At 40.4% G+C, this 13,396-nt stretch overlaps 3 protein-coding genes across 4 annotated transcripts; 2 read left to right on the top strand and 1 right to left on the bottom strand.

Moving 5' to 3' along the window:
- On the bottom strand, positions 1-1,031 carry LOC109512737 (uncharacterized protein NCBP2-AS2-like). Its single transcript, XM_019864683.1, has 2 exons — positions 928-1,031; positions 1-831 (listed from the first exon to the last, which is right to left on the bottom strand). Exon 2 carries the CDS (start codon positions 729-731, stop codon positions 426-428), a length of 306 nt encoding a protein of 101 aa, XP_019720242.1. The 5' UTR covers positions 732-831; positions 928-1,031; the 3' UTR covers positions 1-425.
- Positions 1,032-2,187: 1,156 nt separating this feature from the next.
- On the top strand, positions 2,188-4,286 carry fkbp2 (FKBP prolyl isomerase 2). The gene is made up of 2 exons (XM_019864740.1): positions 2,188-2,734; positions 3,897-4,286. The coding sequence occupies exon 1, from the start codon at positions 2,292-2,294 to the stop codon at positions 2,706-2,708; it is 417 nt and encodes a 138-aa protein (XP_019720299.1). The 5' UTR covers positions 2,188-2,291; the 3' UTR covers positions 2,709-2,734; positions 3,897-4,286.
- Positions 4,287-6,772: 2,486 nt separating this feature from the next.
- Positions 6,773-10,293, top strand: ncbp2 (nuclear cap binding protein subunit 2). 2 transcript variants are annotated; one of them, XR_002167587.1, is made up of 6 exons: positions 6,773-6,892; positions 8,615-8,701; positions 8,834-8,928; positions 9,047-9,185; positions 9,916-10,080; positions 10,155-10,290. XR_002167587.1 is itself a non-coding variant. In XM_019864739.1 (5 exons), exons 1-5 carry the CDS (start codon positions 6,818-6,820, stop codon positions 9,997-9,999), a joined length of 480 nt encoding a protein of 159 aa, XP_019720298.1. In that variant the 5' UTR covers positions 6,773-6,817; the 3' UTR covers positions 10,000-10,293. The 2 variants fall into 2 exon arrangements, 1 of the variants encoding a protein (XP_019720298.1); XM_019864739.1 differs by having other exon boundaries at positions 9,916-10,293.
- The last annotated feature ends 3,103 nt before the right edge of the window (positions 10,294-13,396 follow it).

The raw sequence follows: 13,396 nt of genomic DNA on the forward strand, positions 1-13,396 counted from the left end.
TCATTTGTAATGATTTTAATTTAATCTCGCCACAACAGTAAATCATCTCCATAAACTTAATATTATCGTCATAGACTGGACCTTAAAATGATACTCATTTACAACAATGGCCTAATATTCGTGCCACATTGATTTGGCTGAAAGAAAAAGTCCGTTCGTGTTGCTGGCGGCCACCACACTTGTGCATGCAAATTACACACTCGCAAAAACACGCGTCTGGATCGTGATGTCAGTGTGAGTGTGGAGATTTTTCCACGTGCATCAAAATGCTCCATGGTTGGAGTTCAATCAGTTTTGACAAAACTTTTACGGCACGTCTGGGTGCACCCCGCAGCCACACTTGGATAAAATGTCAGCAGTGTTGCCACAAAGAGATGAAATTGAATTTTCCAAGTTGATTTCAGTTCATCATTCAGGTTGAGGGATTATTTCTTAACCTGTCTTGATCCATCTTTCCACCCATCCTTGACTTCATTGACGAACGTCTCTCCGACTCTCTTGAGTCGCCTGCCGACTTCCTCCACGCCGTCGGGCAGTCGACCTGTCTCTTCTCGGACCTGCCGCAGCGTCTGGGACCGCAAGGCCCGTTGCGAAGCGTCCCGGCCGACTATCTGAGCCTTGGTGATGGCGTAGGCTGTGATCTGCGCTGCCCTGCGGATCGGACGAGACTCCGCTAGCTTCTCGACGACGCGGAGGTTGTTGAGCAGCGACAGCAACATTCGAGACAGCATTTTTTTGGTCACCTCCGCAACGCTCGAATGAGCTGGTCGACGGTTTAGTTTATCTTAGCAGGGGAAGTGGAGCTTGACAATCCCCTGAGACAGTATATCTCTGAAATTAAAACAATGTTCTATGTTAGTTTGAGACCCGAATCAATTGGTGGACGACTATCGTAATCTTGTTCCAATCGGTGGTAACAGAGGTGACTTCAGTTCTGAAGGTGTCAGTGTCCGCCTGCCCTGTAACACGTCAGAGATCAGGTGACAAACGAGCCATGGTTGGACTTCCGGTTCTTCTTCTTTTTGTGTTATCGGGGGTTTGCAAAGTGACAATGCTGAATTACTGCCACCTATTGATCAACAATGATTACTGCGTTTGCTTATACTTAACAACAATACAGCAGGGGTCACCAACTCTTTTGAAAGTGAGCTACTTCTACGGAACTGATGAATGCGAAGGGATACCAGTTTGATAAAACTGCTAAAATTCCCTTGATTTATGTGGTTTATCTTTGTGAAGTCATCGATCATGTTAAAGAATTCTGACAATAGTTATCACAATGTTTAAACATGGTATTAAACGGTTAATATCAATAGGCGACACTTTGTTTCTGTAAATCTCTGGAAATATTAACATTTTCAAATGGTCACTACACCGGTGAGCTATTTTGAGGAAAAAAAAAAACCGCGGGCCACACCTGAGGTCGTTGGGTGTTATCTTCTCAAAGCCGAGTCGGACTGGCTGGAAAAGGCAAAACACTCCCGCTGTCATTAAGGAGACAAACAAAAAGTTTGTGTTGAGAGAGAGGAGCGATCATTCTCCTAATGTTATTCTCCAGACTTGTTGCTCTTACTTATTAAATTTGTTATAATACTGTATATGCTGTTGTAATAAGAGAGAGAGAAAGAGAGAGAGAGAGAGAGAGAGAGAGAGAGAGAGAGAGAGAGAGAGAGAGAGAGAGAGAGCGGGAAACAGCAAAAGCGTCTCCTTTTCGAGACCTGTTTCACCTGTTGCCACGAAGATAGATTAGGTTTTAGCTTTGTGTGTGTGTGTGTGTGTGTGTGTGTGTGTGTGTGCGTGTGTGTGTGTGTGTGTGTGTGTGTGTGTGTGTGTGTGTGTGAGAGAGAGAGAGAGAGAGAGCGAGAGAGAGAGAGAGAGAGAGAAAAACTTGAACCAAAAATTGTTTGTAAGGCAAGGAATGATCCTGGCCCCCAGTGAGACTTTGTGTCACTTAATTAAACATGAGCCAATCTGATTTCACACAGAGAGAGTAGATAATAATTATTCAGTGTTTTGTCTGGTTGTGTCCCGTGAGATTTTTCATCGTAAAATGGGTGCCTGGCGTCAATAAATATTTAAAAACTCGGGACTGGAAGAAAAGTACTGTACAGTACTGTATATAATTTTAATTGCAGGTCAACTCCTCTTCAAAAGGTGGCGCTGTATATGAACAGCGGAAGTCATTTCAGAAAATTGCTACTTCCGTTTCCTTCTTCATTGAACACATTCATTTATGTGCTGACTCAACTGTGTAAGCAACCGAAGGTTCAAAAACAAAGACGACTCCAGTCATGCGAGCTTTTCTACTGTTGGCGATGACGGCGCTGTCGCTCAGCCCGATGTTGGTCTGCGGATCCGAGAAGAAGAAGCTGCAGATCGGCATCAAGAAGCGAGTGGACAACTGCTCCGTGAGATCACGCAATGGAGACGTGCTAAACATGCACTACACTGGCAAGCTGGAGGACGGCACCGAGTTTGACAGCAGCATTCCCCGCGGACGACCCTTCACCTTCACACTGGGAAGCGGTCAAGTGATCAAAGGTTGGGACCAGGGCCTGCTCGGGATGTGCGAGGGAGAAAAGAGGAAGCTGGTCATCCCCGCCGAGCTGGGCTACGGAGACCGAGGAGCGCCGCCGAAGATTCCCGGGGGTGCCACTTTGATCTTTGAGGTGGAGCTGCTTAGCATCGAGAGGAGATCCGAACTTTGATGAAAGAGGGATGCTCAGCGGTCCTGGTAAGTTATCGGAACACATACCTTTCCAAGGTGGTGTCTGTAGGGGCATGGCGCTCAAATGACCTATAATTGCATATATCTTAGTTTATCTTTTAGTTTATTTTTATATCTTTGTATTTATGGGTTCAATGCATCAAAATCAACCAATCCGGTTTACTTTCACTACTTTAGAACTCCATCTGACTGCCTATTGATCCCACAAATCATTCTGTTACAGAAACAAAAATTAACCTTGACTGAGTTGATGACGAAATTTTGTTCATTTTAATTCTGATGTTCATGGTAACCTTAAACCACATCGATTGACTATTTTTCCATCAACTGGTTCAACAATCACATTTTGGTAGTTAAATACTCAAGTGTTGAGTTGATCCTGCTTTTTTGTCTTAAATTACCGTGGTCACTGAAAATCATGTTCATGTATAATGATCACCCCATTACTGTATAACAGACACACAATTGTCTCTGCATTTCATCATTGTATATTTTTTTAAACAACCAACTGAATTTTAAATCAGAGGTTAGAAAATAGTGCCAACTAAATATAAATGTTGTTGTTCAATTTAAGTTGAGAAGGTATTTGGTGAAAGAAATGCTTGCGAGATCTCTGTAAAGTGAAAACAATCTAACGTACAGAATGATGTGATGCCCCCAAATGAAAACAAATCCACAAACAACCATGTAGACACTGTTTTATTTAGCGGGGGACTAAAGTGGTTTTACTGTGCCTACAGAAAGTGACTTTGTCATCATGGGACAAAAATGAATACAATTTTGGAATAAGGCTGTAATATAATAAAGTCGTATTGTATTCTACCACTGATCACTTTAGCTCTGTTTGATACTTTGCACATTGTCTCACAGTTGTCACTGGGTGGTACCACCGCACAACGGTACAATTACGTTACGGAATGTCCTTCCTTACTGATTTGTCATGTCCTTGTTTATGATGATACTAGTTCAGCATGTCCTACCGGAGACAAATTCCTTGTGTGTTCTTCATACTTGGCCAATAAAGATGATTCTGATTCTGAAGTTGGATTATGTGAAGAATTTATGGATACATTGTATGTGCCTCATGATGAATTGATGTAACTATGGCATACAAAATTATAACCAGTGGATTGTTCAGTAACCTAATGCTGCTTCTTTCCATTTCTAGGTGATGCTCCTTGTGATTGGAGACCACGTGGGACATCAGTGAAGAAGACAACATGACAAATTTGGGATGGGACTCTTCTAGCAGCAGAGCTACTACTGATGCATAATGTCCTGTTTTACAGGATCCAGGTTGCTGAAATAAGAACTAAAACACAACAATAAAGACAAACACTGCAGCATTCCAAATAAATACACATTTTTATTTTTCTGTTATTAGCAGGAATATTTGTCTTTTTTTAAGTACAAACAGGTAGGGAGATGATTCCACTTACTGTGACAATCGGCAACAAATCATATCAGATGTTGACTTTATTTGTAAACTGATCATAAAAAAATATGTTTGGGAAAACATTTTTTTTTTGGTTTGGTTATAAAATCCACAATATTTCAAGTAACTCTTGACGTGTGTGCTCGAAGCCAGTTGTAGACCACTCATTGTTTTCTATGCTGACTGACCGACAATTGGGTGGTTTCAGCATGGCATCGTTGTTGTTGTTAAGGCCAAAATGTGATTGCCAATTAATCATCTTCAAGCTATAATCGTCAACCCCAAGCATGTACATACAGCGATGGGCATTTTTTTTCTTTTTTCTTTTTTTTTGCAAAGGTGCCACACCAGAAACTAATGCTAGCTGAGGGCCAAGTTAACATGCTAACCTCAACATGCTAAATTGTTACATGCTTAGATATGGTATTATTATAAATAGGAAATACAATATTTAAACAGTGGCCCAGTGGTTAGAACGTCAACTTCACAGTGCAGAGGTTCAATTCCAGCTCTGGCCTCCCTGTGTGGAGTTTGCATGTTCTCCCCGGGCCTGCGTGGGTTTTCTCCGGGTACTCCGGTTTCCTCCCACATTCCAAAAACATGCATGGCAGGCTGATTGAACAATCTATTGTCCCTAGGTGTGAGTGTGGGCGCGGATGGTTGTTCATCTCTGTGTGCCCTGCGATTGGCTAGCAACCGATTCAGGGTGTGTCCCGCCTACTGCCCAAAGACAGCTGGTATAGGCTCCAAAATGAATGAAAGAATATTTAAACAGAATTATCCTCCTGACTACCAAGAAAAAAAATGTTGTCCAATCACATTTATTTTGAAATTCCCCAATCTATGTGAAGAATTGGACTACTCCAAAAGAAATTTTTGAAATTCCACTACAGAGGACATTTTTTAAACACTTGAATACTAGGCTCAAATACACTTAAAACAACACTTTAACGTGTTCATAAGAGTCTTATAAATAAAATGCCAACAGCATTTCAAGACAAAATGTGTTTGATAAAAAGTATTACTTTTCCTCTTCCCATAAAAAGTGCTTGCACTGAGGGAAGCCATTTTCTTCTACAGTATTGGGAAGTCAAAGTAACAAAGCCCCACCCCCCACAAATTTGGTATCATTGGAAAGCACTGAATGTCTTTAGAGCACAAAATGAGTTAATGCGGTTGGATGCACTGGGTGGGAGATATTTAGGTTCACAAATGTCCTCTACAGAGGACAAATTTGAACTACTGGTAGTCAGGAGGATAAAAGGACTTATTAAAATGACATCTTTCGACTTCCCAAATTACATTTTGTGCACTAAAGGTCATGATTCAAATATATAAATAAGTGGAACGTGGAACATTTCAGTTTTATACATCTATCCATTTTCATCGGCGTTTACCCTGAACAGGCTTGGGGGGCGGGAGGGCGCTAGAGCCGAATCACCGCTGACTTCGGGTGGAAGGCAGACTCCACCTAAAACTGGTCGCCTGTCAGTCCTAGGGCACATATGGAGCCAGACAACCATTCACACCCACATCCGCACCCTTAACGAGTGGGAACCTAAGTCAGTCGAGTGTACCACTACATCAATTGTTGACTCAGTGATATACGGTGAGAAAATAATACACCCAATATGTACAGCCTATGATATTTGCATGGAACACAATGCCAAACTCAGGTCCATGAGGGCTGCTGTCTTTCATGTTTGAGATGTTTCCAACATACCTGATTCAAATGTGATTAGGATCGTCATCAAGCTCCTGCAGAGCTTGCTGACACTTCTTGCGGACCAGAGTTTGACACGTGTGGCAGCCGTACAGTATTATCACGCCAAATCCTCTATCTTCCACTGTGCAGGAAGTAGAATGTTGCTTACATGAGGACCACTGTTTTCATTTTTGCAATTTGCCATTTTGGAAAAATAGTTGCAAGTGCTAGATTGGTCGGAAAACTCACTAAATATAGCGAAAACGTTGCGAGTTTGGCAACAGTGCTGACTCAAATTGCAGGTCTTGCTTGTTACCTTGTTTAACTCACATCCACACTTGTGTACACTAATAAAACCACAATTTTCAAAATAAAAGCACTGCATATTTTACATTTTACTTTGACTTGATGGTCACTGTGAGGGCTCGTCAGAGCCTCTGGGCAGGTCGGATTTGGCCCCTGGGCTGTACTTATGGTCTGTTTGTCCTTTATTTAACCCAGTGGTCTCAATTGAGCTTGATCTCCTGCAACATGTAGTATGTCCAAGATAGCAACTACTTTTAGACAACATTAAATGAACATAGGGTAAATAAAATACAATACAATGACAGATACCAAAGGGATCATTTTAAAATGAGCTGGTCAGGGTTTTAAAAGGAAACAAGTCCTCAAATTTTACGTCTTTCTGAAGGTTTTGAAGGCTATTCAGGAAAGTGAAACAGCATGCAGTAGCCACAGACGTCAAAAAATACATTCCTTTTTTAGGCCCGTGTTATGAAGCACGTATTTACCTGTAAATATGACTATATAAGACTAACATATGAAAATATGTCTGTGTGATCAAGTGGAGTTGTTGCGCACGGACGTGTTTAAACGGCGGACTCATTTACCGGAAACGTAGTACGAAACTAACGAAGAAGTAGCATCTCGCCTATCTGTTTTATCCGCAATGTCTGTGAAATTGAATGCTCTAAACAGCGACTCTTACACAGATATCGGTTCATACAGAGATCAACATTTTAAGGTAAGACACAATGCTAACTGGCCGATATGTTTACGTGACACACTGACATCTTGGTCGACAAAGCTAGCAAATTGCAGAAAACGGTTTGTCCAGGAAGGAAATCTCCGGAACATTTGCGTTGCTTATAGAGTCATACATTATTTAGACCAATTGTTAGATGCAGCTATAAACTTAACGTCCTGTCTGTTAGTTACCTATATACCGTATGAAGCTAAACGTATCAAAATACCATAAGAATAGACACTGCAATTGGTGACCACGGTCAAACTAGCCGTGCTTTACGGTAATCTGCCACCAGTGAGCAGTGTTGGCCACCTTCAAAGTAAAAGATCTGCGACTAGTGCATGCCCCTCAGTAGTTTGCATTTAAAATAATGTTATAAAATAACTTGGTCTCAATAATGTTATAAAATAAATGGACTCAGAATAGCACCAAAAAGCGTTCTGAAGTTGTTATAGAAACAAAAGTTAATGTTGACACGACACCAATGACTAAAATTACACCCGACTTGAAAAAAAGAAAAAAAAAAGATTAATAAATAAATATTCGTTATCCCGGAACCAGACCAGGTGTAGGGAACACTTGGCCACCCCAGGTTTCCAACCATTGTATTTTCATTACGATCTGATGTTGCTTTTCAAAATAAAAACCTTAACAATCTTACGTTTTCAACTATACATCTGAATTATTTTTTTTAACTATGAAAAAAATCTGTTTTCGTTATCACGCATATTTTTTAATTCAGGTTTATCGTCAAAAATGTCAGATTTCCGAGCCTCTTATTTTGAAATGTAACATAAAATATTGATAGGTATTTGGGTTGGATACCTGGGGTGCCCAAGTGTTCCCTTGACCTGATCTGGTTGCGGGACAGCGAAAATGTTTTATGTTTTAATGTTTTGTTTTGTTTTTTTTAAATTCAGGTGTATAGTGAAAATGTCAGCTTTCAGCTGCCTTTTATTTTGGAATGCAACATTAGCTCTTGAAGCCAACACTGTGGTTTGATGCCTGGGGTGGTCTAATGTTCCCTCAACCTGCTCTGGTTGTGGGATAACGAAAACTATAATAAAATTATATAAATAGTTGTTGTTGTTGTTTTTTTTTAATCTCAGGTCTGTACTGTAGTTCATAATTTCAGATTTCAGAGCCCTTTTATTTTGAAATGTAACATCAGATCTTAATGAAAGTATTATGGCTGGATACCCCGGCTAGCCAACTGTGCTCTTGACCTGGTCTGATTGCAGGATAACGGCAACTGAATTTTGAGCAGATTTTTTAAAACCAGGTGTAATGTTAGTCATTGATGTAGAATTAACATTAACTTTTGTTTCTATCTCAACTTCAAAACGCTTCTTGGTGCTATTCTGAGACTATTTTCATTCTCTCTGGGTAAACTCATCGTTGCTTGATCGCTGGGAAGTTATTTTTTTTTCAAATCCAAACCACTGACGTGCGAGCTTTGATTTTAAAGGTGGCCAACGCCGCTCGCTGGCAGCAGATTACCGTAATGCAAAGTATTAACAATCGCTGTGGCGGCTGGCTTGACTTCAATTTTGTGAGTGGAGGCTGACCTGACTGCAGTAATTGATGCCGGTAAATGCTCAAATGAGTAATTGAGAACTTCGGTGTAGTATTGCTTTTAACAACGCCGTTTATCTTACTCGCCAGCTACCTTGATGGTGACTTTTGCTGGTCTTTGTGAACATGTTCTTGTGTTTCCAGGGTAAGTGTCATATACAAGAAAAGCTGCTGAAGGCAAGCCACACGTTATATGTGGGGAACCTTTCCTTCTACACCACAGAGGAGCAGGTAAGAGACACTGAACTATTTAAATAGATTAATCTGTAATGTTAGTTGAGAAGATGTTACATGGTTGTGGTACAGCTTTCCAGAAGAGCATGCAAAAATATTTTGCAACCATTTTCTTTCGCTTCCAAACAGGTTCACGAGCTTTTTTCTAAAAGTGGAGATGTAAAGCGTATCATCATTGGTCTGGATAAAGTCAAGAAGACAGCCTGTGGCTTCTGCTTCGTCGAGTATCCTTTTTACTGTGTTTACTGTTTTAACATGTGCCTGGACACACCTCAGAACGAACTGAAATATTGTCACACACACAGAAGAGTATGCAAAAGACCTTAACCCCAGCTTGTGTAGATACTATACTAGGGCAGATGCAGAACATGCTATGCGCTTCATAAATGGCACACGTCTCGATGACCGCATGATCAGGACGGACTGGGACACTGGCTTTAAGGAGGGACGACAGTATGGTCGTGGAAAGTCTGGAGGACAGGTAGATTGCTTGGTACCCCGAGTAGTTGTCACTGTATGCTGTTCTCCATTGGGTGTGAAGGCTAAAAGTGTCTGCGCTGCTTGATTTTTGACAGCAAGGGCATGTCTCCAACCAAAAAAAAAGTTGCATGACTGGAAATTAGGAAAGACATGACTACACAAACAATTTTTTTTCAGTGTAGCATGTGTGAGAATTATCTGCTCCATGTTGAAATTGTACATACCCACTGAAGGAATAGGCACAATTGGAAAAAAATGCCTGTCATAGTGTAATAAGTTAACCACTTTTAATGTTAAGATGTCAAACCAATAGTCTGTTTCAACTTGAGTCACATGTAGGTGTAATGTGAAAGGGATCTGTGTCACGTTTGCCTCATGCTAGCCCCTTAAAACAATAAATGTATCCCACGTTTAAAAACTTGACTAATGTAAAACATAACAAGCTCTTAGATTGTAAGTGACATTGTACAAAAAGCTGTACTTTATATTTTATTAATGCTGTTCTCTTAACTGGCCTTTTTGAAGCCCATCCTTATTTTTGAACAGAAGTGAAATCACATGTCAAAGCTTTTTCAGCCCGCACCAAACTCAGTGCTTTGCTTTTTATCTGCATACATGAATCGTGATTGCAACTAATTCTCTGCAATATATTTGGCTGGACAGAAGAACCTTGAATGTACTGAAAGTCTTTTCTCATGTTTCAGTGATTCTTTTTGGCTCTTTCTGTGTAGGTAAGGGATGAGTACAGGCAGGACTACGACCCAGCCAGAGGTGGATATGGAAAGTTGGCTCAACAGCACAGAGGGCCACAATAACTTTGAAATAATCTGTCTTGATGCTTCATGGATATTTTTTTCCCCCTCAACACTGCCTCTTGAGCCATCATCACCTTCAAGGTAGTCCTTATTTCTGACATAGCAATGAAGAGTCGTGGTGTTGAGTGTATCACCCTCATTTTATTTATCTGCAGGATGTACGGAAAGCAAGCATGCCATTTTAGCGCCCCCCCCCCCAAAAAAAAAACCTCTTCAGATGAATGGAAATGTCTCAAATTGTGTATACTTTAGTTTGTTTTTAATAAAGTGCTAACTTTCTACCTCTGCCAATGCCGATTAATTGTGTATTTGGTGATCAGTCAATAGGAATGACCAAAATCAAGTGACAGAATCACATTTTCGTGAAGTTTTTTTGTCGATGTTATAATGTCTGAACAACAAGGAACATTTGATTTCTCTCTCTGATGGTGTCAATCAAAAATGAGCATTTGTTCTGGCACCTTCTGTGATTGTCTTCTATAAAGCAGTGGTACCAAATGTGACTGACTCGTAATCAGTGGCGTACCCTTTCGAATGTATATTTTTCTGAAATGTACACAAGAGGGCACAAGAGGACAACATGAAGCAGTCAGACTGAATAGTTTTCTGAAGTAGGATAAGATGATAACATCTCCCCTGCCACTGGATGTAATTTAAAAACTGATAGCAATGCTGGTTTCGGAGATCTCTGGGTTTGAAATTCCACTTCAGTTTTCTCTCCTAGATCTTCACAGTTAGCAAAAGTTTAATATCGCCAACACTCACAGCTCATCTACTTGCAATCAATGACCATTTAATTAAAATAAGTCCTCATCCAATTTGCTGCAATTATATGGTATGAGGGTGCACAGAGGAAAATGTAGTAGCATTCCGACCATCCTGATTTCACGTTCCTTTCATCTTTAACTCAGAATTCAACATGTATTAGATTGCTTCGCTGCACCAATCCACTTAGTCAGAGGGAAGTTCACCTGTTCTACTTTTGCTCAACTTTTAAGTTCGTTGAAAGTTGAATCAGGGGATGTTTTTGGCGCTCTGTCCAGAAGGGGTTGATGGCCAAATGTGTGCGCAAAAAAGATAGCTCAGAAAGAAAGCAGTTATTCAATGCCTGTAAAAACAAACAAAATACAAACCAAAAATTTAAGAAACATAAAAATAAATGAATAAATATGAGGGTTTGCATGTAGCAAAAAGTATTTTTAGAAATAGACAAACTGACCCAGATTACTGACAAGGACAGGAAATTAATATGTGAAGTATGTGGTTGATGTGGGTCTATAACAAGCAAAAGAAATAACTCCGCAGCTACATGGCAGAAATTTGTAGAGGACTGTGGAGATAGGGCCAGAAACACCCTGTCCCTGGGACCTGTAGATTAAAGAGGAAAATTCTGATACTGTAAACAGAAACAGGAATAAAACAAACTGATGGGAATGGAAATTATATCTTAACCATAAAGAATAGAATTCAAGTAATTGTTGAACCATCCATCAATCCATTTTCTGAGCCGCTTATCCTCACAAGGGTCATCGGGAGTGCTGGAGGCTTTCCCAGCTGTCTTTGGGCAGTAGGCAGGGGACACCCTGAACTGGTTGCCAGCCAGTCGCAGGGCACACATCGACAAACAACCATACGCGCTCACATTCACACCGAGGGACAAGTTAGAGTGTTCCATTAACCTGTCATGCATGTTTTTGGAATCTGGGAAGGAATCGGAGTACCCAGAGAAAACCCACACAAGCACGGGGAGAACATGCAAACTCCACATAGGAAGGCCGGAGCCAGAATCAAACCCTGCACCTCTGCACTGTGAGGCAGACGTGCTAACCAGTCGTTCACCGGATCGCCAATTGTTGAACCATTAACTGATGTGTGACAAAAGGAAAGTTGCTGAAGTTTATCTATCTAAAGTTGGAGACAAATATCTCTTCAGCCAAATACAGGCCAGTCACCTTGTTATCGCAATTTTCAAAGAAATATGTGAGAGGGGAGGAATAAGGGGGGGGGGGGGACTATTGTAGAGATTGGACAATTTCATCGAAAAACCCAAAATGGGGTTGAGAATGATTTTAGATCAAATTGATCAACCTATGTGGCATAATGGAGTTAATAGAGGAGATCACTGGATGAATAGAAAACAAAAAACTATGCAGTGGCAATTTTCATTGACTTAAAAAAGCCTTTGATACAATTGCTCATGATAGTTTACTCATAAAGATGATCTTGACTGGCTAAGAATCTACAATAGTTATAGAATACAATTTGGACAAGTCAAAAACAATTCTTTATTTGACATCAGCATAAATTGAGCGTTAATAACAATAAGAAAAACATCTCAGAACTTTGATGTTTGTGCTTTTCTTCTCTCTCCAAAGAAAATGTTGATCAAAACGCTGTCTATGTTATCATTCTTAACTCATTTACACTGTCAAAACGACTATCCAAGAAAAAAATGGTATGCAATTCCCCATTGATCCAGCAGGAGGTACTACAGGCCATGTCTGAAAATTAATAGTTGACCCGGGAAGAGTGGTGTTGAATTCTATCTGGAATTTGCTGAAACTTTGTCACGTTTTTTTATTTCATGCCTTTAATGAAAGCAAGGCAAAAGAGAGAGAGCTTCTAGCTGCCATGTCACAGACCTGAAAGAACCTAATTCCAAACTGCTTGCTTTGATTTTTGTGAAACAATTTAAAAAGATCTTCCATGCAATTATTGATGAAAACAAATCAGGATTCCTGACTAAAAGGCATATCTCCAACAACATAAGAACTGTGTTGGACCTCGTCGATTATTCTGATCTGACTGAAGAGGACAGCCTTATATTATTCCTTGATTGCTTTCAAGCTTTCAGCACGGGAGAGCATATTTGTTTTTGACTATCATACATGGCAATTTTCCGCGGATTCGCGGAAATCCGCCGTTTTATTTCTTAAATTGATCATTTTTGTGAATCGTCTAAATCCGTTGAGAAAATTTTAGGGGCGGTCAGGTACCTTATCGTCGAGTTTTCACGAGCTCTCCCGAACAGTCTCTCCGTTTTCCGTTTGTAAACAGCCCTGCGATTGGACGTGTATGAAAGCTTCAACTAATCAGATCACTGAAGGCATTATTTGTTGCGGAAGTCTTAGCTCGATTATAAACGGCCCAGCGATTGGTTAACTACAAGCGATTGGACCAATCAAATTGCATGTAACATATTGTTTTACCTGATTCATGGCGGCCTGTTCGTCTCGCAAATTCATTGTTCTGGGATCGTTTTGAGCGGAATTATGAAAATTTTGACGAAAGATCAGGAGTCTTTAATCCTAGAAATTGACTCAAATGTCAAGAATAAATTCCGATTGGACTGGCTTGACAGAAAAATCACTGTAAAGGTTAAAATTGGTTCCAAGTT

This window comes from Hippocampus comes, unplaced genomic scaffold (assembly GCF_001891065.2).
Source record: "Hippocampus comes isolate QL1 unplaced genomic scaffold, H_comes_QL1_v1.1 scaffold172, whole genome shotgun sequence".
Classification (NCBI taxonomy): Eukaryota; Metazoa; Chordata; class Actinopteri; order Syngnathiformes; family Syngnathidae; genus Hippocampus; species Hippocampus comes.

Coding starts and splice junctions, on each gene's coding strand:
- LOC109512737 (XM_019864683.1), bottom strand. CDS start 731: ATGCTGTCTCGAATGTTGCTGTCGCTGCTCAACAACCTCCGCGTCGTC.
- fkbp2 (XM_019864740.1), top strand. CDS start 2,292: ATGCGAGCTTTTCTACTGTTGGCGATGACGGCGCTGTCGCTCAGCCCG.
- ncbp2 (XM_019864739.1), top strand. CDS start 6,818: ATGTCTGTGAAATTGAATGCTCTAAACAGCGACTCTTACACAGATATC. Junction 8,929..9,046: donor TGTGGCTTCTGCTTCGTCGA/GTATCCTTTTTA, acceptor CAGCTTGTGTAG/ATACTATACTAGGGCAGATG. Junction 9,186..9,915: donor GTGGAAAGTCTGGAGGACAG/GTAGATTGCTTG, acceptor CTTTCTGTGTAG/GTAAGGGATGAGTACAGGCA.